Below are 22,220 nucleotides of genomic sequence, written 5' to 3'. Positions count from 1 at the left end.
TTCTTCCAATAGAACACTACGAGCCGACTCTTCGAGTAATGCTGTATAACGAAGAGGCAAACTGGGAAGCCATGCGCCTGGCATTAGACTCACTTCCTGAAAAGAGGGGCAATGCTGTTTTGCGCCATGAGATCTATCGCCTGAGAATGACTAGATCATACAACAAAAAAGTACACAGGCGTCCACTCAAAATAGGGGACTTTGTACTTAGAAAGATGGAAGCAGTCGGTAGGGCTAATGAGTCTGGCAAACTAACTCCCAACTGGGAAGGACCCTACCGAATCTATGAGGAAGTCAGGGACGGTACCTACCGTCTGGAAACACCAGACGGACAACCGTTGCCTCGAACCTGGAATGTAGATAACCTTAAAAAATATTTCTTCTGAATGATGTAAAGTAAAGAGCTACTTAATAAAGTTTGCACTTACTATTCAATTTTGTATTACGAGGGGCATGCCGTCTGTACCTTTACAGTCGGCTACTCTCCATTGAGTTTCACTCTTTATCTGCAGAGGGGCATGCCGTCTGTTCCTTTACAGTCGGCTACTCTCCATCGAGTATTTTACTCACAATACTTAGCTAAAAAGATTAGGGCCTGGCCGATCCTGTGACTAACAGGCGGCTACCCTTCTTTTACTTAGCACCTACGTTCACCAAGAACTTATCAAGGCCACCGGCCGAATGATCAGACCAGGCGCCAAGCCACCTGATCAAAACTACAAAACTAATTCGACCTGTCCCAACATCATAGCAGGCGTCCGACGGCATCCCTCCGGATGAAATTCGTCGCAGAGAGCAGCTCCCTTTTGGGTGGAACATTGTTCTATCAACTAATTACACGGCACCTATACGACTGTCCCCAAGGGCAACCACGTAGCCGTTTTTGAGACAAGGATAACTCTATCACTAACCAAACCAGTGGTAGCAGTTGACATCTGAGTCAGATGACCGCCTGTATTACTTGGGATAAATGCAGGGGGTACCTATTGAGTTAATAGCCAACAAACATTGGCGAATCAAGGGGTCTAGCCGGCCTACGCCGCCTGGTACCTCTACTTCTCAAACAAAAGTGATGGCGACTGAGTAACTCCAAAGTTAACTCATAGTCACTCCTTCAAATTTGGTATGGAATCTAAAAAGTTTGAGTCGTCCGCCTGTTTTAAACAAACAAGGGCACTCGAACCCCTATTCCTACTGGATAACCTATTGAGTTAATAGCCAACAAACATTGGTGAATCAAGGGGTCTAGCCGGCCTACGCCGCCTGATATCTCTACTACTCAATCAAGATTGTGACAAAGACTAAGTAACTCCTATGTTAACTTAATAGTCACTCAAACTTAGTATGGAGCCTAATAGGTATGAGTCGTCCACTTGTTTTTAATAAACAAAGGCTCTCAACCAATACTCTTGCTAGGTTAACAAATAACGAGTTAAAAGCCAACATTGGCGATAAAGGGAAACAACCGGTACCCGCCGCTTGTTTTCCTACTTAATTCCCTGGCTACTAGGTAATTCTATTTACTTGGTCAAATTGAATAAAGAGTTCGAACACCAATTGATTAAATGGCCGACTGATCATCTATCCTGGACACAGACAACCAGTCGTCCAGGGGCATAGGCGGCATACTTACTATTTGTACCTGTCTTAACGTTCGGCCATACACAACAGTCGGTCTAGTGAGCAAATTTCAAATACTTAGACAAATTTGAACCAAAACAAAAAATTTGATTAAAAATGAGCCGGCCATAAAAGACCAGCAGAATATTCAAAACCCCGGCCCCCTGGCCGGGTAATTACAAAGCAAACGGCACGCAGGCCGTGAAAATAAAAAATACTTAAAGCTTAAGAAGGGGGCAGTTCAGTATCAGCAGCAGCCGCCTGGTCAGCACTCTTCTTGCTGGACTCGGCCTTAGCTGCACCATCTTTTGATGCCTTACCCCCAAGTGGCACAAGCGCCACAACCGGCTCTTCCTCCTCCAACGCACCGTCCAACGCCTCTTCTTCAGCAGCCGCCAGGATCTGTTGATTATATATTTCCGAACACTGGCGATACGTTCTTTCCCATGAGGCAAAGTCGGCACTGGGGAACAGTCGTTCCCAGGTCATGCGTTGGATTTGAGCGGAGTCTTCCACCATCTCCCGGACGAGCTCTTGTTTCTCTTGCTCGGCCTTATCCGAGAGCTCTTGGGTAAGACTCTTCTCCTGGTTCACCAGGCGTTCTTTTACGTTAGCCAAAGATTTCTCCATGGCTTCGTAAGAGTGCATTTTTTGGCGAAGGGGTTTCAGCTCGGCTTTAAGGTTGGTGACGGTCCCCTCCAGCTCGTCAACCTTCTTTTGGGCCGCCTCTAGCTGAGCCCGAACAGCGGCGGTCGCCTGCGCCTGATAATAAAGAAGATCAATGGTCAGTACTTCATTTTGGGCAATTTGAAACATTGCCTTATCACAGCTGGAGGCGGCCATAGCCTTTGCGGCCTTTACCTCTTTGTTTTTCCGATCAATCGGCTTGCGAAGGCTGTTGACTCGGAGCAGGGCCTAAGTACAAAGAAAAACAGGCGTCAGTTTCCAATCAAAAGAGTTAACAGGCGTCCTGGAACTCAAAAGCTCAAAAAGGTGCTAAGTATACCTCAGCTAGGACCCCTGAAATTCCATCAAGGTCAAGGGTGCCGGCACCCTTGACCGCCTCCCTGTCAGATGGAGGAACTACTTTAACCATAGACTTGGCTACCTCAACCAAGTCTAGTCCCTGGGGGCCGGCTGCATTAAGCGAAAAAAAAAAAAAAAAAAAAAAACAAGTTAGACCTAATCAAGAAGGAAGCAAGGGTGAGTTTTTACAAGTGAGTGCCCATACATCTAGGCGGCCCCGCCTGGGTTTTTGAAGAAGTGGCCGGCTGCTTCTCAGCCGCCACTGTTTTCCTGGAAGACCCAGGAGAGCTTGCAACAGTCGTCCTCCGGGCCTTGGGATCCGGCTGTTGCGAGGAAGAAGCCCTTGGAGTGCCAGACTGAAAACAAAAAGAGTTAGTATATGCATAAGACAACTAAAAGAGGAAGAGTTTTCAAAGCTTACCAAGGGTGCCTCCTTGTTAGGGGAGTCGGCATACGTCTGTTTCATGAGCGAGGCCCGCAATATGGCTGCTGCAGTCTTGGATGCTGTTATTTTACTCATGGCGTCAGCTGCAAGAAATAAACAGCAAAGTTAGTAAAAATCCCAAGTAAACAAGGCGTGAAAAAACAGAGTATTCGTCAGGCCGGCTACCTCTAGAGCACCGACTGCTGAGGCCACAGGCGGCCAAGAAGTACTCGTCATAGAGCCACTTGAAGCTCGGGACGCAGTTTAGGGGTACTTGCTCTCGTACCCCTGAAGTAGAGTTCACCCTAGTCTCTACTTTGAAGAGTCCTTTGTCTAGGATCTCTTTTTTAGCCTTTGGGGGAACAGGCGGCATGCTGCGGCCGCCTGCGAGAAGAGGCGGATCCCTATTCCACTTGTTAAAGCGTTTGTTCAGCTCCGTGTCTGAACCCTCGATAATAAGGAAGGTGTTCCGCCAATCTTTCCATTTGTTCGCCTTACCTTTTGTCATAAGGTAACCCCTATGGCTTGTTAGTTGGTACCAGCCGGTACCTCCCGACTTAGGGGTCCGGCTGAGATAGTTCATATGGGCGAAAGCCTCAAAGCTTGGCTCCACCCCGTACATTTCGCACCCGGCCACATAGCCGAGTACGTTTACCCAAGAGTTGGGGGCTAGCTGCCATAACCCCAGATCATACCCATCTAAAATCCGCTGAACAGCCGGATGTAATGGGAAGCGCAGTCCAGCTTTGATGGCTGCCACATAACAGCCAAAGCAGCCGTCACCATAGCTGGTACCAGCCGGCCAGACGACAGTATCTTCTGGATCCGGCACAAACAGTAAAAATTCCGGGCCCATTTTGTGGTTAGCAATAAAGCTCGCCACGTTGTCTTGCATAGTTGCGATCCGGCCCCGGGGTACCCTGCAGTAGTAAGGGGCGTTTTCCTCTCTGTAAGAGGCGGACGACTCTGCCCAATTATCCCCCTTCTCAACTGCATGAGAACGTCTCGCCTCTTGTAGGAGGCTATGTTTTTCTTCTGAGCCAGGAGAACTGTGGCCAGAAGAGCTGGATTCGGACTCGTCCCCTGACGAGTCCGAAGAGGACGACTCCTCCCCTTTCCTAGAGGGGCCCGCCTCCTCTCCCTTAGAAGGAGAAGAAGGGAAATTAGACATGTCCACGGTAAGATGGGAAGGAAACACCTTGGTCCCTCTCTCAGAACTGTCAGCTTGACAGTCGCCTCGTTCTACATCTGGCGCCTGGTCAGATGTTTCACTAAGGAGCACCCTTTGGGAGGAGCCGTCTGAGTTTGATATCATAGCAGTCTTTTTTGTTCTGGCCATCACGTTCTGCATAGACACAGATACAGTCGGACTTTGTATAAAGGGCAAAGATGGGTCCAGAAAAGGGCAGGCGGCACTCCTAGTCCTAGATTCAGCCGTCCCCGGTGACCGGCTGATCACTAACTTAGGGCGTGTCGTGTGCTTCCATGGTGCCATTTCAAAAAATAAAAAGAAAATTAAGAGTAAGAGAACTGAGTTACCTGAACGAGTGACGGTTGATGAAGTCCTGAAAGTTCGGGTCAGTCGGCTTGTCAGAACAGGCGGTAGGCAGAAAAAGTCCGAAATGTCAGAGCAAGTTCAGGGGTCCGAATGTTCTCGCAAAAGTTCTCAAATGTGAAAATGACCGAAGTCAGCACTTCCTTTTATAGGCAAAGTGAGAAGGCGAAGGGTCGCTTCCAAATTCAAAATTTGGGCGGGAAAATCTCTCGGCCGTCTGCAAGGTGACACCTGTAACAGGCCGTCGCCTGTCACCGTGCGACACCTGTCACAGGCGACACGTGACCAGTCGCGTGCCACCTGTGAGGGGCAAATGATTAGGGGATTTTTATCCACCAATCACCGACTGACAAGTGGACCAACCAGGTTCCGCCACGTGTTCTTCACGAAGGCCAACAGGAACCTGCCACGTGTCAATCACAGATACGTCCTCCACGGACCACTTAAGACACGCCACGTGTCCGCCCATGCCAAATGGGAAAACCGGCCATCAAGGCCCAGTCCAGTCTAGAGGCCCGGTCAGCCCTAGGTTTACCTTAAACCTAGAGAGTTGCACGCTTCCCAAGGCTATAAATACTCGATTAATCCTCATTAATCAAGGAATGGAATAATCAAGAGATTAAGCAGAGAAGAACAGAGTTATTAACAACCGGCTAATCTCGCTTACGACGCAGATTACCAACACTAAGCACTCTCACCTAGAGAGATCTCATTACTTTAATTTCTGTGTTAATTACTCCTTAATCAGGTACTAACTTGACCGTTGGAGGCGGAGCTCTCAGGAGTCTCCGTTATTTTGCAGGTACAGGCGTCCGGTTCCAGTCTCGGAATTGTAACTCTCCCGCAGGACATCAGAAAACCCCGAAACAGTAGTAGTGGTGGTAGTAGTGGTGGTGGTAGTAGTAGTAGTCGTAGTAGTGGTCGTAGTAGTGGTGGTAGTAGTAGTAATAGTGGTAGTAGTGGTGGTAGTAGTGGTGGTGGTAGTGGTAGTGGTAGTGGTAGTGGTAGTAGTAGTGGTAGTGGTAGTGGTAGTAGTGGTAGTGGTAGTAGTAGTGGTAGTGGTGGTGGTGGTAGTGGTGGTGGTAGTGGTGGTGGTGGTAGTGGTGGTAGTAGTGGTGGTAGTGGTGGTAGTGGTGGTAGTAGTAGTGGTAGTAGTGGTAGTGGTAGTGGTGGTAGTGGTGGTAGTGGTGGTAGTGGTGGTGGTAGTAGTGGTAGTGGTGGTAGTGGTGGTAGTAGTGGTAGTGGTGGTAGTGGTAGTGGTAATAGTAGTAGTAGTAGTGGTAGTGGTGGTAGTAGTGGTAGTAGTGGTGGTAGTGGTAGTGGTAGTAGTGGTAGTGGTGGTAGTAGTGGTAGTGGTGGTGGTAGTAGTGGTAGTAGTGGTAGTAGTAGTGGTGGTAGTGGTGGTAGTAGTGGTGGTAGTAGTGGTAGTAGTGGTAGTAGTGGTGGTAGTAGTGGTGGTAGTGGTGGTAGTAGTGGTGGTAGTAGTAGTGGTAGTAGTGGTGGTAGTAGTAGTAGTGGTAGTAGTGGTAGTAGTAGTAGCAGTTAGTAGTAGCAGTTAGTAGTAGTAGTAGCAGTTAGCAGTTACAGTTAGCAGTTAGCAGTAGTAGTAGTCGTAGTCGTAGTTAGTAGTAGTTAGTAGTAGTAGTAGTAGTAGTAGTTAGTTAGTAGTAGTAGTAGTAGTAGTAGTAGTAGTAGTAGTAGTAGTAGTAGTAGTAGTAGTAGTAGTTAGTAGTAGTAGTAGTTAGTAGTAGTAGTAGTAGTAGTTAGTAGTAGTAGTAGTTAGTAGTAGTAGTAGTAGTAGTTAGTAGTAGTAGTAGTAGTAGTAGTAGTAGTATCTTAATTATTACTAAAGTAGTTTGATTTATGTTAATAATTTGTATGTAATACAAAGATTTTACATATTATAACAGTTATGTCTTTAAAATTTACACAATTATAAATTCTTTTATTACATCCGTGCATCGCACGAGAGTTAATCTAGTTAATAATAATAGTAATAATTATAATGATAATAAGAATAATAATAATAATAACTACTACTACTACTACTATGATAATAATAATAATAATAATAATAATAATAATAATAATAATAATAATAATAATAATAATAATAATAATAATAATAATAATAATAATAATAATGATGATAATAATAAATAATGTAATCGGCTCGGCTCGGCTCTGCTCTGCTGCAATTTGCTCTGCTCTATCCTGTGTAGAAGCTCAAAAGAATAGGGCCTTAGTTTGTCGTTAACGGGTCTAATTTGAGAATATTAGAGTGAAGATTATATTGAGGCAATCAAAAGTTAAAATTAATTTGAGAAGATAATCGAAAAGGTGAGATTTATAATTAAAGTTGTTAGAGATAATATAAGTTAATTTTACTTTCAAAATACTTCGTATATGCTATTTGAGACATAAACATTACAAAAATACGGAGTAAATACCATGTCGAATACATATCAAAGAGAGTATTTTAACACTAGATTGAGATACCAAGTCAAGCTTGGTCTTGTGGAAAGGAGATCACTTCCCAATTATGAGGTTGAGGGTTCAATCCCCACCAATAGGGATGGCAATGGGTCGGATCTGGACCGGGTCCAGAAGGACCCGGGTCCAGATCCGTTTTTCAACCTTGGATCCAGATCCGCCCCGGATCCGTCGGGTCCATAAAATGAGGACCCAGATCCAGATCCGACGGATCCAGGTCCGAATCCGGGTCCAAAACGGGTCTCGCACGTTTTGCCTACTTTTTTCAAACAAATTTAATAAAAACGCATTTCAACCAAGTTCAATGCATAAATTAGAGTTATACAACTAAAAATACAATGTAACACATATTATAAATATTGTCTTTGAAAAAAAAATCCAAACATAAAAAAAAGTACGATGTTACAAATGACCAAACAAAAAAAAAATAACAATGATGTATCTAATTTGAGCATCCAATATCCATATTCCGAAAGGACTAATCTTCATCACTACTAATATCATCAACATCCTAAAATAAAGAAACAAAACAAACAAAGAAAAGAATTAGTAATTGGCAAAAACTAAATTATACTTCGTATCAATCATATCTTAATATTAATTAATAATAATTTATAAACCTTACCATATTAATTATATCCACCTCTTCTATATCATTATCATTATCATCCTCCCGATCTTCGGTTATAGTTGAACATGAAACTGATCCTTTAAAAGAGCCTATCATAATAAAATAAAATAATTCTATTAAAAAAAATCAGAAATAAAATTAACTTAGAATTGTAATGTACTAAAAAGCAAGAGTTGATAATACGTGCTAATTATGTAGCTTAGAATTGTAATGTGCAACCAAATGAATTCTAAATACTACAGTACTATGTTCCATCATTATAAACTTATATTTTAGGAAGTAATAAAGGTTTAATCATGAAACTAATTGCTAATAAGTAACTATGCAGTTCCTAATCGACCTCACAGTAGTAGATTACAAATAAATCAAACAAATAAACACACAAAATTGCATAAATTACACAAAATTGCAGCATAAGTAAAACACACAAATTGGCAGCAAAAACATACATTCACAAATAGCCCACGAAATTTCAGCATATAAAGTACTACTTTAGAATTTCATGAAATGCAAATAAAGTACTACTTTAGAATTTCAGCGTATAAACATTCACAAATAGCCCACGAAATGCAAATAAACCCACAACTCCACAAGGCCACGAATTTCATCAACATCACAATTCACAAATAAACCCACTAATTTCATCAACAACACAAATAAACCCACGAATTTCATCAACTGAAATGCAAACTTGTACAAATTCATCACAAACAAATCTGAACTACTACTTTAGTTTATTTGCTCATATAAAGTAAACAAGTAAACAACAAAGAAACTAAAAAGAGGAGGGAATACAGGACTCACAGCAATGAAGGGAGATCGCCGCCGATCTAACAGAACTGATCGGAGATCGCCGCCGGATGGAGTCGTGGAGAGTAGGCTGGTGGAGAACTGGAGAAGGAAACTAGAGAGAGAAAATTAGGGTTAATTTTTTTTATGTGGGTTGATTTCAGTTTCTAATATGGCCGAAATGTGACTTTGTGAGTCTTGTACAGTTGTACTCTTGTTAGGCTTGTATTAGGAATTTTATTTTTTAAAAAAAATAAATTTATAAAACGGGTCTACGGATCCGGGTCCGGGTCTGGTAGTTAGACCCGGACTCAGATCCGTTTTCCCAGCTGAATCCGGATCCGACCCGAATTCATCGGGTCCAAAATTTAAGGACCCAGATCCGTGAAAAACGGATCTAGATCCACGGATCCGGATCGGGTCCAGATCCACTGCCATCCCTACCCACTAGTGATAATTTGGAGGAGTGTGATTATTTTATCTTTCATCCACTCTTCTAAATTATCTAACCTAGGGCTTTCTCCGTACCAACTAAATAAAAACCCAACTACTAGATTGATATTGATAGAGTCGTATATCGAAATTTCTTAGAACTTTCTATCACTTTCGTCATCTTCCACCCTAACGCAGCTCACCCAATTTACCCAACATTTCATCGAAAATTCACATATACTTCTCCGTTATCTTTATTATTTTGGCGATTGAATTTTTAATTGAAAAAGTCTACTATTTAAATTGTCAATTAAGGCTATTTCAATTCAAATTTCAAAGAAAAACATCGTAAATTCAGCCACAATTAGCAAACATCAGCAGAAAGAGATTCAGAGAATTTACGATGCAACGAATCTTCGGTGCTAAGAAACAAAAAGATCCTCCTCCTTCAGTTTCAGATGCTTCTGATCGGGTATTCTTTTTAATTTGACATTGATTCGGTGAATTTTTCAAGTGAATCTTCGCTAATTTATTGAATTTTATCTATGTACATTGAAATTGAATTAGGGTTTTGATTTTTGGGATTTAGGGTTTGGAATTTTGTTTAAATGTTTTTATGAATTGATTGTAATGGAGTTTAGCTTTAATTTGGTTATCTCTATTTTTTTTGAGCTCAATGTAAGGATTGATTGGTTTAGTTTGAGAAAATTATGTCGAAATCTGATCTTAATTTTATCGTGTGGTCAAATTATAGTGTTAATTTTGTGGAAACAATGCGTGCTAACTCAAGAGGGTTGGAGAAAGAAATTAATATTGGAAGAATGAATTGAGCTGTTTTAAGCTGTATAAATCTGTCTACCGAGGATTTCGATGAATGCCCCAACCCAAAAAGGTTAAAGAAAAAACTATAGGATCATGAAACCTGCTTTGAACATGATATATTTACTTCCTGGAGTTTACTATATATTGTGCATAAAGTTCTATGACTGTGGATCATCCTCATTGCCTATGATATTAAGGAGGCTAGTTTTCCTGTTAAAACGTGTTACACTTATCACTCGTATTAACAAGCCATAATCTTAGTTCATTAAAAAGGGTAATTCTGAAAATAAAATAAGCTTTAGCAGTTGTTAGTTCATACTGGTTTTAGGACTACACGAAGCAAGCTTCTGTTAATTAGACTTTTTTAAGCTTAAAAGTTACTGAAGATCATTTATATGTATCTAGTTTATTGTTTTATATTGTGTCATGAGCATCACGTGGGTTCTTGTGCTTATTGTTTGGTTTACTTGTCTGGATAGACATGCCTATTATGATTATTTATATCATCACCTTGATGTATTAATTTTGCATGGTGATAGATCAACAAAAGAGGGGAAAATGTTGATGACAAGATTAAAAAGCTTGATGCTGAATTAGCTAGATACAAAGAACAAATCAAAAAGACACGGCCTGGTCCTGCACAGGAAGCTGTAAAGGCTCGAGCGATGAGGGTCCTTAAACAAAAACGGATGTATGTCCTTTCTCCTTACTGTTTTTTTGTTGCATTTTGGTGCAGCTGTTTCCTACTGTTTTGAGCAGTCACTTTTACCTGTATCAAGTTAATGCTATGTTAAAAGCCGACTTTAAGAACATCATTCTATCACGATTATAGTGCAATGATCTATTTTATGAATGACCTGAAATGTGTAATGTTTTGTTATTCATTATGTTTCCAACTTCTGTTTGGAATCTGCCAGTCTGGAATACTTTCTTTGTCTCCATTGAATTCAGCAGCATTTACAGTAGCAGAACACCTAGCATGAATCTTAATTTTGGTGAAATCTAGGAAAGTCAGGGTTCACTCAGTCGAACTTCTCTGTAGGAATGGTCGAAATCTTTATACTGTTGAGTATATTAAATTAGTTTTAACATTGTGCCATCCATCTTTTTATGCCTCTTCAAAGTAGATATTATGTTGACAATTAGAAGTTCAGAAAGTTGGGCTAGTGGGCTCCCATCTGCTTCAAAGTTTTGTCACTGCTAGCTAGTTAGGAGAAACTGTATCAGTTGTGATAATTCTTGAAAATTAGAATTTTGAAGAAAGGAATACTACCATATAAAATAAAATACACTATGACATAACGTAATAATTGTATAGGGCTATAGATGTAAATATTTTACAATCTTTAAGTTAGCCTATTCAAAAAAAAAAAAAAAAAAGTAAGTTGAGAATGATTTTTTTTTTCCCCACCTTATGTGTGAGATTTCAGAGCTGACAAACTCAGGCCCCATTAGGTTCATCACGTGATACGTAAAACTTGGGATATTGTTGTTTTTTACAGAGATGGCTAAAGACTTAATATAATTGTTGTTTAGGGTGGCCTAGTTCTTGATTCAGTTCCTCATAACAGATATTCTAGAGATCCAAATCAGGGTTTTTATCTGGTTATTATTCTCTGAGTCCCTTTTTGAATGGCATAAATTACCTTTAGCTTATAAACACCACTGCATCTATTGATATACTTGATCTTATAAGATCTGGAACTGCTGGAAGTCTACATGTCTTGTGTAGGACTGTAGTTTAGCATTGTTTTACTTGATTATTGGCAGTCTTCCCATGAATTGAGTTGCACTAATCTTTATTGCTTTGGATTGAGATTTTGTTTGTGATTTTTGTGATCAGCTGCTTAGTATAGGAAATCATTCCCTGCTGATAATATTCATTTTACGTAGTAAATCATTCAATCACTTATAATTGAAAATCTCAAAATGATGATGTCACCCCAAGTCCCTTTTCGAATTAAGTTTAGCCCCAGGTCTTAAGACTTGGGGTGACATCATCATTTTGAGTCTTAAGACTTATGCTTAAGACTTTTCCCATTTTTCTTCAAAAATCTCAAGCAAGTCTCAAGTTGAGGCTTGAAATTCCAAGACTCAACTTAAGACTTAAGAGTGGGACCCACTTCACTTTTATTTTTATTATCCTTTTTTTTTTTTTACACTTTTCTACATATAATATGTCAAATATTTAAGTCTTAGGGCTAAAGTGATAAATTTGTGTAAGTCTTAGTGAGTCTTAACATGAATTTGATGACATCAATTTCAATGGGGACCACCAAAAATGATGTCACATTCGGCTAAACTTGCTCTAAGTAATATGCATCATGTTTTTGTGATAGCATGAATGATTAAGTCAGACTAGCTTTTTGTTAGCTCATTTTGTTGTTTTTCTTTGTTATGACTGATCTCTTTGTTGTTTTTCTTCTAAATATACTTAACATTTATTTCGTTTTTCTTTTATTGCACCGTGACTTTTACACCATTCACATATCTTCTTTGACTATCTTTTGTGATTTATTCGTAAGGAAAAACATAGCCATGTGGGATCTAGTTAGATTAGTCGTGAAATCTACTTTTTATAATTTTACTAAAGTATAATTAAAGATATAAATAGCCAAAGAAATGCATTGGCAAGCGTGAAATCACTCATGGTGCAATAAATAATAAACGGAGGAAATATGACTTACTTCCATTAGTCTGATGGTGCTAAGTTAGAGGCTTTGAGGGCTCAATATTGCAGATATATGTGCATGCAAGTGACTTGCCATTTACTGGTTTGTTATGTGATTTTTGTGGCATATTTTGCGAAGTCATTCTAATGTATAGATCTTGATCCTGGATTGTAAATAGGTATGAAGGGCAGCGTGATATGCTCTACAATCAAACATTCAATCTTGACCAAGTTTCCTTTGCTGCAGAGGGTATAAAGGATGCTCAGCAAACTGTGAGTATTATGAACTGACATTGCTTATTGCAGTGACTGCTTTTTGCATCTTATCTATGTTGGCTTGCTACCAAGGTCTCATTCATATATAGAGTTCATGTTTCATTAGTGAAGTGGTTCAACTGGTACTGCCTGAATACAAGTTACTTAAATGTAAAAAGCTTGTGGAATTATACTTTCCTGTGAAAGTTACAGTTGCATCTTAAGAAACTTCCTCTTAATTGGACTTGGTTTGCCTTATTAAGGTTACAGGTGACATTAGACATGAAATTTAAGTCTCAATGTTGATGGTATTTTGTCTTATCAATATTACGAGTTTACAACGATGATGTAAATGATCAGTGTATTCTGAGTGGACTTGGGAATAAATTCTTTTGTTATTGGGGGCCTTTGGGTAATCAAGCCTGATATTTTCAGGATCTGTCATAAGTATCTATAATGTATGATTCCAACTAAGGAATGCATCTCATACCCACATTGTGTGGACTGCTGTTTTTGGTAATGGCAAAGCTGGGCTACAAGATTTATCATGGAAATATCTGTTTGTCTTGGTAGTATTTTACAGGGCATGGTTCAAGTCAGTTGAAGGGCAGCTTTATGTGTAACGTGTTTGGAATATTCTGCCTACCTCATGGAGGTAGATCACTATTGCTAATGAAACCAAATATACTTAGTCTGTGTCAGAATGCGTTGTATGCTGTATGCTTCTGATGTTTGTTTTATGGTACATGGTAATATATAGGTTTTGTTAGATATGATTGAAGAGTTTTCTGTCTTAATTACTGCTGATGCCTTTTTCTCTTTGTTTCTCGTCAGATGTCAGCATTAAAAGCTGCAAACAAGGACTTAAAAGGAATGATGAAGACAGTAAAAATTCAAGAAATAGATGTAAGCAATTATATTTTTGCTTTTATATTTGAGTTCTATTGGAAGTTTAAGTCTGCTTGGAAGCTAACTGATTTTATGTTATGTAGAACCTGCAAGATGATATGATGGACTTGATGGATATGAGTAATGAGATTCAAGAAACCCTTGGAAGAAGCTACAATGTGCCTGACGACATTGATGAGGATGACCTGATGGGTGGTAGGCTTTTATTTTATAATGATGTCTATCAACAAATGTTGTTGTAAGAATTTGCTATGCCGATCATCTTATATGTTAATAATTATGTGCAGAGCTCGATGCACTGGAATTAGATATGGAATCTGAGAGTCAGGGGGTTCCTTCTTACCTTCAGTCTGAACCTGATGTCGAGGAAGAGCTCAACTTGCCAGCAGCTCCTACTGGTTCTGCAGCAGTGCCTGGCAGAGCCAATGTTCAGGTAAATACACAATAGTCTATTTCTGGTATTATTTGGGTTTCAAATTTATCTAAGAGCTCTAATATCAAACGAGGATGCCCCAGTTTCTCATAGTGAGAAACAAATTTTGTTTCTCACATGGCATTTTCGTAAATAAACCAACAATAATGAAAAAGTTGTTGATTTATTTACAAAAATGCCCCCATGAGAAACAAATTTCGTTTCTAACCATAAGAAACAGGGAATTTCCCATATCAAACTTTATTGAAAGGAAAAAATGAATTGAAGTGTTTTTTGTTCCCTAATTACTGTCTCTTTCTATTCCAGTCTGAGGATGAACTGGGCTTGCCCTCTGTACCCCGAGCATCCCTTCGTACTTAACAGGAATGAATTAAAGGAGCTGGTTTGATACTTCGATTTACAACTCATTGTGCAGAATATTATTGTAGTGAACTCTATTGTTCCAATTTTTTGGGTGGTGGTGGGTTATTATTGGAAGGGGGTTGGTGTTAAATGTGTGAAAATATTTTTTTACGGTTTTGTTGGTAATAATTGAACCAAATGTACAATTTGCCACTTGAACAAGGAGTATATAGAGAAAGAAATTGATGTTTGATATTGTAATTAGACTTTCTTGCCAAAATACGCATTTTTTTAGCTGTTTTCATCTGCAACTGGAGAAGCCTGAATCAGATTTACAATTTAGACTAATATTCATTTTTAGTTAAACCGAGTACGGACAGGGGTTTTCTGTTTAGAGTAATCCCTTCCTAATTAAGTCTGCCAATTAAGCATCCTTAGCAGACTTGATCCTGTGACCTCAGTCACTTAACGAATTTTGCCCCATGGGCCATGGCTCATGCATATATGTGTTTGGCTTGCATCAACCTCTTCCCTCTTTGCTTAGACTATGGTTGTGGCATTAATATTTAGCTCTTCTTTTTCATGCATCAAGAACTTGTCTTGTTATTTGTTCAAGTACTCTAGGTTGTTCTTGATTACAATACAAATGGTTTTCTCTGAAGTTAGTGATTGGTCTACGTATATGATTGTCATGCTCAAGGGCATACAAGTCATTTGAACGCTCCCATATACTAGTATATATGAGTACTCCTATATGATAAATCTACTGATGATCCATTCCCAATTGAGTTCTATATGAAGGTTGAGTTGTTTCAATGGCTAATTGTTGTAGAGGTTTATGGGTAGTTTTCACTTTTCAATGGGGCTTGTGGTGTATTTCGGTGATTGGGTGGTTGTCTTAGAGGTTCCATTGGTTTTTGATGGGAGGTAATAGGTTGTAATACAGTTGTTGTAGGTAAATTCCTAACAAATGTAGTTGGTAAGTATAGTTGAATCCACACAGTAGTGAAAAATATTGCATCTTTTAACCTTTGGGCTGGGGCCCGCTAGAAATACTTCGAGGGTGGGGTTTCCTACTTCCCTTACCCTTACCTCTTTACTCTCAAAGTGTCTAACCCGTAAATAGCAGACAAAAAAAAAATGAAAAAATTTGCTTGAGTATGGTCAAACTATTTTTTCTAGCATTCAAGGTTTGGGGAAATTAAGCCATTTTTTTTAAATATCTAGAAATTAAATAGTGTTACAAGAATGAAATTGAAGGTTTAAACAACTAAAAAATGTGAAAACAATTTAATCTACCAAGTTTATTATACAAAATCTATCAAAATACTATTCAATTAGTGATGTCTTGAGAAACATTTACCTTATAAATCTTAGTATTTACATATTTCTACTCACTATATGCTTACTTTATCTGCTTTTCTTACTAATGACTTTTTTCTACACAATAACTTGAGAAACATTTGTGTAAGACCATTATACCATCATAAGACCACTTTTGTGAATCGACAAGTGACCTAATAATAGTAAGGCAATCTTGCTTTCATCTAATTGTCTTTCCTTTTTAGTATTATTTGTGCAAAATAGTAATCCCTTCGTTTTCTTTTAATCACAAAATATTTATTTTGTGAAATTGCAAAATTAATTATAAAATTACTTTATTTATCCAATAATGTCTCACCATCTCTCTCCACATTAGACAGGTTTTTCTTTTTATCTATGTCTCTATCCTCTCCCACAATATGACAATAGTAATACACCCTGCCTCCCTGCTCGGCTGCCCCCCTCTCCGGTTGCAATGAAAAGAGAACGTAGGAATTACTATGTTAAGAACAATATGAATCTGAGATAGTATGTTAATTCACCTTATTGAGTCAGCCTATGTTTTTTTAGTTCACAAGGAGCATCACCATACCGCCAATTCAATTTAGTAAAATGATTAAATTTGTTGTTTAAAAATCATTATTACTTATATTAGCGTAAGTGTTGTTTCGGGTGAAAACAATGGGACCTTGCCGAAGGTCCGCTGAAACGGAGAAGGCTGGATTCGGTCCAAGTTATGTTGGGCCGAAGGTTTCCTGCACAGTAAACACACGTAAACTAGCCTCGGGGGTGTTGCCGAGGAAGGCCCCTCCGATGCTAAAGTCAGTACAATGTGTAAGAAGAGGACACTATGCAAGAGAGTTTGTTGCTTGAGGCTTTAATGGAATATATCAGAATATATGAATGAACATATGAATGAACCTCTGAATGAATCAATATTGATGGCTTTTATACCTCATCATACATGGAGAGGTTGGGCCTTAGCCCAATTGGCTTGCTTTGTGGGCTGACCTTTGACTTTAGCACAATTGAAGAGTTGAACCTTGACCTTGGGCTTTTAATTGGATCATTTAATATCTAGGCCCAATTGGACTAAATTGGACCCAAACAACTTGCCCCCCAGACCCGATTTGGAAGGATGACGGGTCGGGTTTGATTTAATTCAGAAAAGGAGGGAAGTAAATGATTTAATTAATCCAAAAATTTGAATTTAAACCGTAATTAATGAGATAACAACGGTTAAGGCGGATGATTGTGGAAGTTGGACGGATAATGGGCAATTTAATCACAAGATCATGTGTTTAACGGTTACTTAGTGGAGTATTTAAGAGAAATCAAAACGCAGACTCCTCGTATCCCATTCCTGGAGATATAAACAGAGGCGCGTCATCTCTCCTCACTTATTCACCAACACAAACCCAGAATTCTCGAGAGAGAAACCAAGAACCCGCATCAAAACTTCGCAAATTCCCCGAGCATTAAGCTTAGAAACTGAGACTTGCCACTACGAACTCGTAAATCGGCAACTTTCGCTTCAGATTAAGGTAAATTCCTTTGATTTCAGTTTATTTTTCTTCGAATTCGAACTCCTTCCCCTTTTCTTTCGACTTTTTTCTTCGAAATAATCAATGGCAAGAGGAGTTAGAGGTAGAGCCCGTGCTCCAAGAAGAGCAAGGCCGATTCCCGATCCTAGGAACAGGATTGAGACCTGGAATGGACAAAGGCCAGAGTCTGACCCTGCTGAAGGGATTAGGGCGACTCCCCTTTCCTCGGCTCCTCCTCAGAGAACGGAGGAGCCGAGCGCTTCTGGACGGGATGATGAAGTTCCCGCTGTCCTTTGGGATATCCTCCCCGGGTTTTCAGAATGGGAGAATGCCGAAGTTGCTTCGGCCATGATAAAGAACCGCCCCTACCCATGGTGGGTGGAGAATGCCGATCAATATCGATTTGCCGAGCAAATTGAGTTGCATTACGGCATTTTTGAAGCTGATGGGTATTGGTGCCGAATGCCCTCGACATCCGATAGAATCCATCGTCCACCCCCGGGGTATGTGGGGGTGTACACAAGACAGCTTCAGTACGGGCTGAGGTTCCCTTTGGACGTATTCGTCCGAGACTTGCTGATCCATTACAACATCTCTCTATGTCAGTTAACTCCCACCAGCATCCGAAGGGTGATGACATACTTATGGGTCTGCAAGTTCTTCAAGTATGTGCCGAACCTGCACTGCTTCAAAAAGCTCCATCGGCTAGTGCCAAATATTCAAAGTGGGCACGGAAGCCATGGTTCTGGGTGGTACCGGATTGAGTCCCGGCCCCAATACCTAACAATGTGGCCAAACGACTCTTCAGACAAGGACTGGAGAGGTCAATGGATTTGGGTTAGGGCACCCACAGATCCGGGCCACCCTTGCGTCTTCAGCGCTCCCCGGTACCTCGCTGAGCCTGATCCCGAAATGGGAAGTCTAGGTCCCCCCGCAGATAACGGGGCGGATCCGAACCTTGATCAACAACATATCTTCGGCAAGCTGCCGAACCGGGGGGGCAGTGGCCGAATGCAGCATATCCCGGAGACTTGGCTCCCCGATACGCATTACGTTTTCCAAGAGAACATGCTAGCAGCTGTTGGCCTCAGCCGAAAGTTTAAGGATGGTAAGCTTCTTCGGCTGGGGCCGAGGCTTTTTAACTATCTCTTTTTCTTCTCTCGCTTCGCTTTTTTATGCTGTGCCAACCTATCTGAACTAACCTTTCCCCTTTCCTTTTTCAGAGCGGGACGAGACCAACATTGGCATTAACTACGCTCGTCTTGGTGTCAACCGAGAACGAGTTGTAACTGAACGGGCCCCGTCTATCACTGAGCCGAGGCATAGGGAAGTTCATCTAGACTCTTCCCACTTCCAAATTGAGGCTGTTGCTCTGTATCAGAGGAAGAAGCCTTGGTGGAAGAAGAGAGACCCCTGGTTTCAGCTGCTGGACGAAGAAGCTGAAGCTGCCCGTACAGCCGAAGAGGTTGCACGGGTTCTCGAAGCTTGCGAAGGAGGAGAAGGGCCCTCCAGAGCTGCTGAAGCAGAAGCTGCAGCTAGAGCAGCTGAAGAAGACGAGGCTTTGCTGAAGACCTCGGTGAGCTTTCAGACTTAACTTTGTCTTTCTTTTTTCTTTTTTCTTTTTTTTTTTTTTTACTCACATTCTTCCTCCCCCCTGTCTGTTACAGTCTAAAGAGAGTAACAGACATAGAGAAGGGAAAGCTCTTGTTCGTCCCGAAGACCAAATACAAGGAGAGTCTTCAGACTCAGATATGGACGAGCAGCCCCTTCAGAAAAGGCGCCGAAGGATGGCCATCATCGGCCCTCATGACTTTCAGCGGAGGCCGATGACCATCGGCGTTGCAATAAGGGAACCCGAGGAAGGCAATGGATCGCCGAGGGTTCCCCGGCCACCACCCCAATCACCTCAAAAGACCCCTCCGCCACCTCCTGAGATGGAGGTGGATCAGAGAACTCCCGAATCTAAGGGAGCGGTCCAAGAAGAAATTAAGGAGAGTGCTGCTGAGCACGAAAACAAGGATGCCGTGATGTCCAGTGCTGAGGGCTTCACGGCAGACATCGCAAGAGAGGTTGAGGCTTTCGTCCTCACCCCTGAAGAAGAGGAGGTCATAGTAATTGACTCCTCTGAGAAGGATGATGTTGAGCCATCCAAAGCTAATCAAGCTCCATCGTCATCCTTCCCTTCCTTCCAGACTCTGCAATCTGGAGAAATGGGTTTCTCGGCCCCCCGAATTCCAATCCCAGACCACATCTGGGACCTCATATGGGGTCAGAACCGAGAAGGAGTTGCAGCCTACTTCGGCGATTTTGCTGGCATGTCCGAAGTAGATAGGGCAAGGATCTGGTCGCTGAAGGCCACTGCTGGGATGGGCGAATCCAGCAGATCAGTTCCTGACCCAGCCAGGTCTAACCAACTGCTGATGATGCAGGTAATTTTCCTTGTCTTCATTTCCTCTGAAATTCAGCTCTATTTTTATTATTATAAATATATATATTTTTTTTTATTTATTATTATTTTTTTTTGTCTTCCTGTTTTCAGTTCGTGCACAATCAGACTCTCACTGTAGAGCTGATAGATACCCTACAAGATAGGGTAGACACTGCTGTGCACGACAAGAAGTTAGCTGAAGAGGAATTAAAGCTTGCTAAGCTGAAGCAAGCAGCAGCTGAAGAGAAGCAGCAGAAGGGTGAGGAGTACGAGAAAAGAGCTGCTGAAGCCCTCAAAACCTTCTGCGACGCTATGGAGAAGGAAGTTTTTCCCCCACTGATGGAAGGGGAAAAATTCCTCCAGGAGCATATGGGAGTGGACGTCTCCAAATTCAAGGCTGCTGTTGAGAGCCGTATTCAGGAAGGAGCTGCTGCACAAGCTGAAGTGCAGCAACGTCTAGAAGCTCTTGAAGCCAGCCGAATGGCTGCTGAAGAGCTGCTCCAGGCCAAAGATGTTCAACTCTCAGAGGCTGCTGCTGCTGCCGAAGCTCAGAGAGCTAAACTCCATGAGGCTGAGGATCAACTGATGACCAAAAAAGTTGAAGTGGCCCAGGCTCAGACAAAGGCTTCCCAAGTTCAGCAGGAGCTGAATGAGCTGAAAGGTTCCTCCTCCAAGCTCGCTGATGAGCTGAAGAAATCCAAGGAAGACTTGGAGGAGACCCAGAAGAAGCTGGCTGATGTTGAGGCTCTACTCAAAGTCCGTGTCTATACCCAAGAGGAATATGAGATGGGTTTCAGAAACGGGTTCAGAGTATGCCGAAGAGTCTGCCTTCATGCTGAACCGAAGCTGGACTGGTCTAAATGTGCTGAATGGGTCCAGAATCCCGAAGACCCTCATATGAAGTATGCAACTCCAGTCGAAGCTGAAATTCTTAAGGCTGAGGAAGCCGAAGAGGAAGCTGAGAGAATGGAGTGGGAAGCTGAACAGAGGGAAAGGGAGGCTCGGCAGAGTGCAAAGCCCGCTTCTTCTGCTGCTGGGGCTGAGGCCACCATGGGGCTCAACGCTGATCAGTCTGATCCTCAGGCTGAAGCATAGGAACTCGGGCAGTCGTCTTCAGAATCTTGCGGTTCATCATGCGCTTAACTTTAGATTTGCCGCTTTCTGAATTTTTTTGCCTTGTTTTTTGCTTCAGCTTGCCTTGTCGTACAACAGTTTATTTTTTTGCTTATGTACGTATTTTGGCAGCTGTTATTTTCCGCTTGTGGGCGGCTGCCGATACAGTTTAATTGAACTTGTAGCTCAATTTCTGAGCATGAATTATTAATCTGATGCTCTTTTCTTCAGTTGCTTTGTTTTTGAATGCTTTACTGTTTCTGTTTCTTCAATTCTGCCGAACATACTTCAATTCTGCCGAACATACTTGCACTGAGAGTGCTTCTTGCCCCCCCAGAAATTGAAGTATGACTTCAGCTGAATAAGCAATTTCTTCACTTCTTCAAAATGGGTATCCGAAACACAGGGCCAACTGAAGGCAATGCTTCTGGGATACAAGTCTTACTGAAGATTGACTTCATCTGAAAGTTGGATATCCGAAACACAGGGCCAGCTGAAGGCAATGCTTCGGATATTATCTTCTGGGATACAAGGCTCAGTTAAGGCAATATCCCAGAATTGTCCATGGACTCATGTCTTTGGAGAACAAGTCTTACTGAAGTTTGACTTCAGCTGAAAGACCAGTGTTCTTTAAAAAGACGCATATCCGAAACACAGGGCCAACTGAAGGCAATGTTTCGAATAATGGCTTTCTGGGATACAAGGCTCAGTTAAGGCAATATCCCAGAATTGTCCATGGACTAATGTCTTTGGAGAACAAGTCTTACTGAAGTTTGACTTCAGCTGAAAGACCAGTGTTCTTTAAAAATACGAGTTTTGTCAGCAATCTGAAACCCAGTTACCCGAAGGCGAAGGTTTCAGACGAGGCTGATTTAAAAATTTTCAACTGTTGCTGTTATCCTTGATTTTCTGTCTATCTTTGAAAAATGGATACCCGAAACACAGGGCCAACTTAAGGCAATGTTTCGGATAATGGCTCTCTGGGATACAAGGCTCAGTTAAGGCAATATCCCAGAATTGTCCATGGACTCATGTCTTTGGAGAACAAGTCTTACTGAAGTTTGACTTCAGCTGAAAGACCAGTGTTCTTTAAAAAGACGGATTTTGTCAGCAATCTGAAACCCAGTTACCCGAAGGCGAAGGTTTCAGACGAGGCTGAATAAAAAACCCTTAAAGAGTAGATAGAACAAAGAAAATTTTGAAAGGATAAAAAGTTTTAAACATTTATATAAATGGCGGCTCCAAGGCCTTTCAAAATGTACTTACAAAGATTGTTCTGCCCCGAAGGGTTTACACATGGTATTTTTTCAGTACATCAGCGTTCTAGTGATTTTTCAACTCAGTTCCATCCAACTGCCGAAGTCGGTATGTCCCTGGCTGAAGCTCATCATAAATTTCATAAGGTCCTTC

At 41.2% G+C, this 22,220-nt stretch overlaps 1 protein-coding gene and 1 long non-coding RNA gene across 3 annotated transcripts; one reads left to right on the top strand and one right to left on the bottom strand.

Moving 5' to 3' along the window:
* Positions 1-7,392: 7,392 nt before the first annotated feature.
* LOC110737415 lies at positions 7,393-8,751 on the bottom strand. Its single transcript, XR_002514387.1, has 3 exons — positions 8,554-8,751; positions 7,744-7,838; positions 7,393-7,629 (listed from the first exon to the last, which is right to left on the bottom strand). It is a non-coding gene; the product is annotated as an uncharacterized LOC110737415 (long non-coding RNA).
* Positions 8,752-9,062: 311 nt separating this feature from the next.
* LOC110737414 (vacuolar protein sorting-associated protein 60.2-like) lies at positions 9,063-14,696 on the top strand. 2 transcript variants are annotated; one of them, XM_021917780.1, is made up of 7 exons: positions 9,063-9,442; positions 10,332-10,483; positions 12,643-12,736; positions 13,553-13,624; positions 13,711-13,819; positions 13,915-14,060; positions 14,367-14,696. In XM_021917780.1, exons 1-7 carry the CDS (start codon positions 9,374-9,376, stop codon positions 14,418-14,420), a joined length of 696 nt encoding a protein of 231 aa, XP_021773472.1. In that variant the 5' UTR covers positions 9,063-9,373; the 3' UTR covers positions 14,421-14,696. The 2 variants fall into 2 exon arrangements, with proteins under 2 accessions (XP_021773472.1, XP_021773470.1); XM_021917778.1 differs by having other exon boundaries at positions 9,374-9,442; positions 13,711-13,822.
* The last annotated feature ends 7,524 nt before the right edge of the window (positions 14,697-22,220 follow it).

Source organism: Chenopodium quinoa, unplaced genomic scaffold (assembly GCF_001683475.1).
Source record: "Chenopodium quinoa cultivar QQ74 unplaced genomic scaffold, ASM168347v1, whole genome shotgun sequence".
NCBI classification, from domain to species: domain Eukaryota; kingdom Viridiplantae; phylum Streptophyta; class Magnoliopsida; order Caryophyllales; family Amaranthaceae; genus Chenopodium; species Chenopodium quinoa.
This window is presented reverse-complemented; position numbering and strand designations above follow the sequence as displayed.

Coding starts and splice junctions, on each gene's coding strand:
- LOC110737414 (XM_021917778.1), top strand. CDS start 9,374: ATGCAACGAATCTTCGGTGCTAAGAAACAAAAAGATCCTCCTCCTTCA. Junction 10,484..12,642: donor GTCCTTAAACAAAAACGGAT/GTATGTCCTTTC, acceptor GATTGTAAATAG/GTATGAAGGGCAGCGTGATA. Junction 12,737..13,552: donor TAAAGGATGCTCAGCAAACT/GTGAGTATTATG, acceptor GTTTCTCGTCAG/ATGTCAGCATTAAAAGCTGC.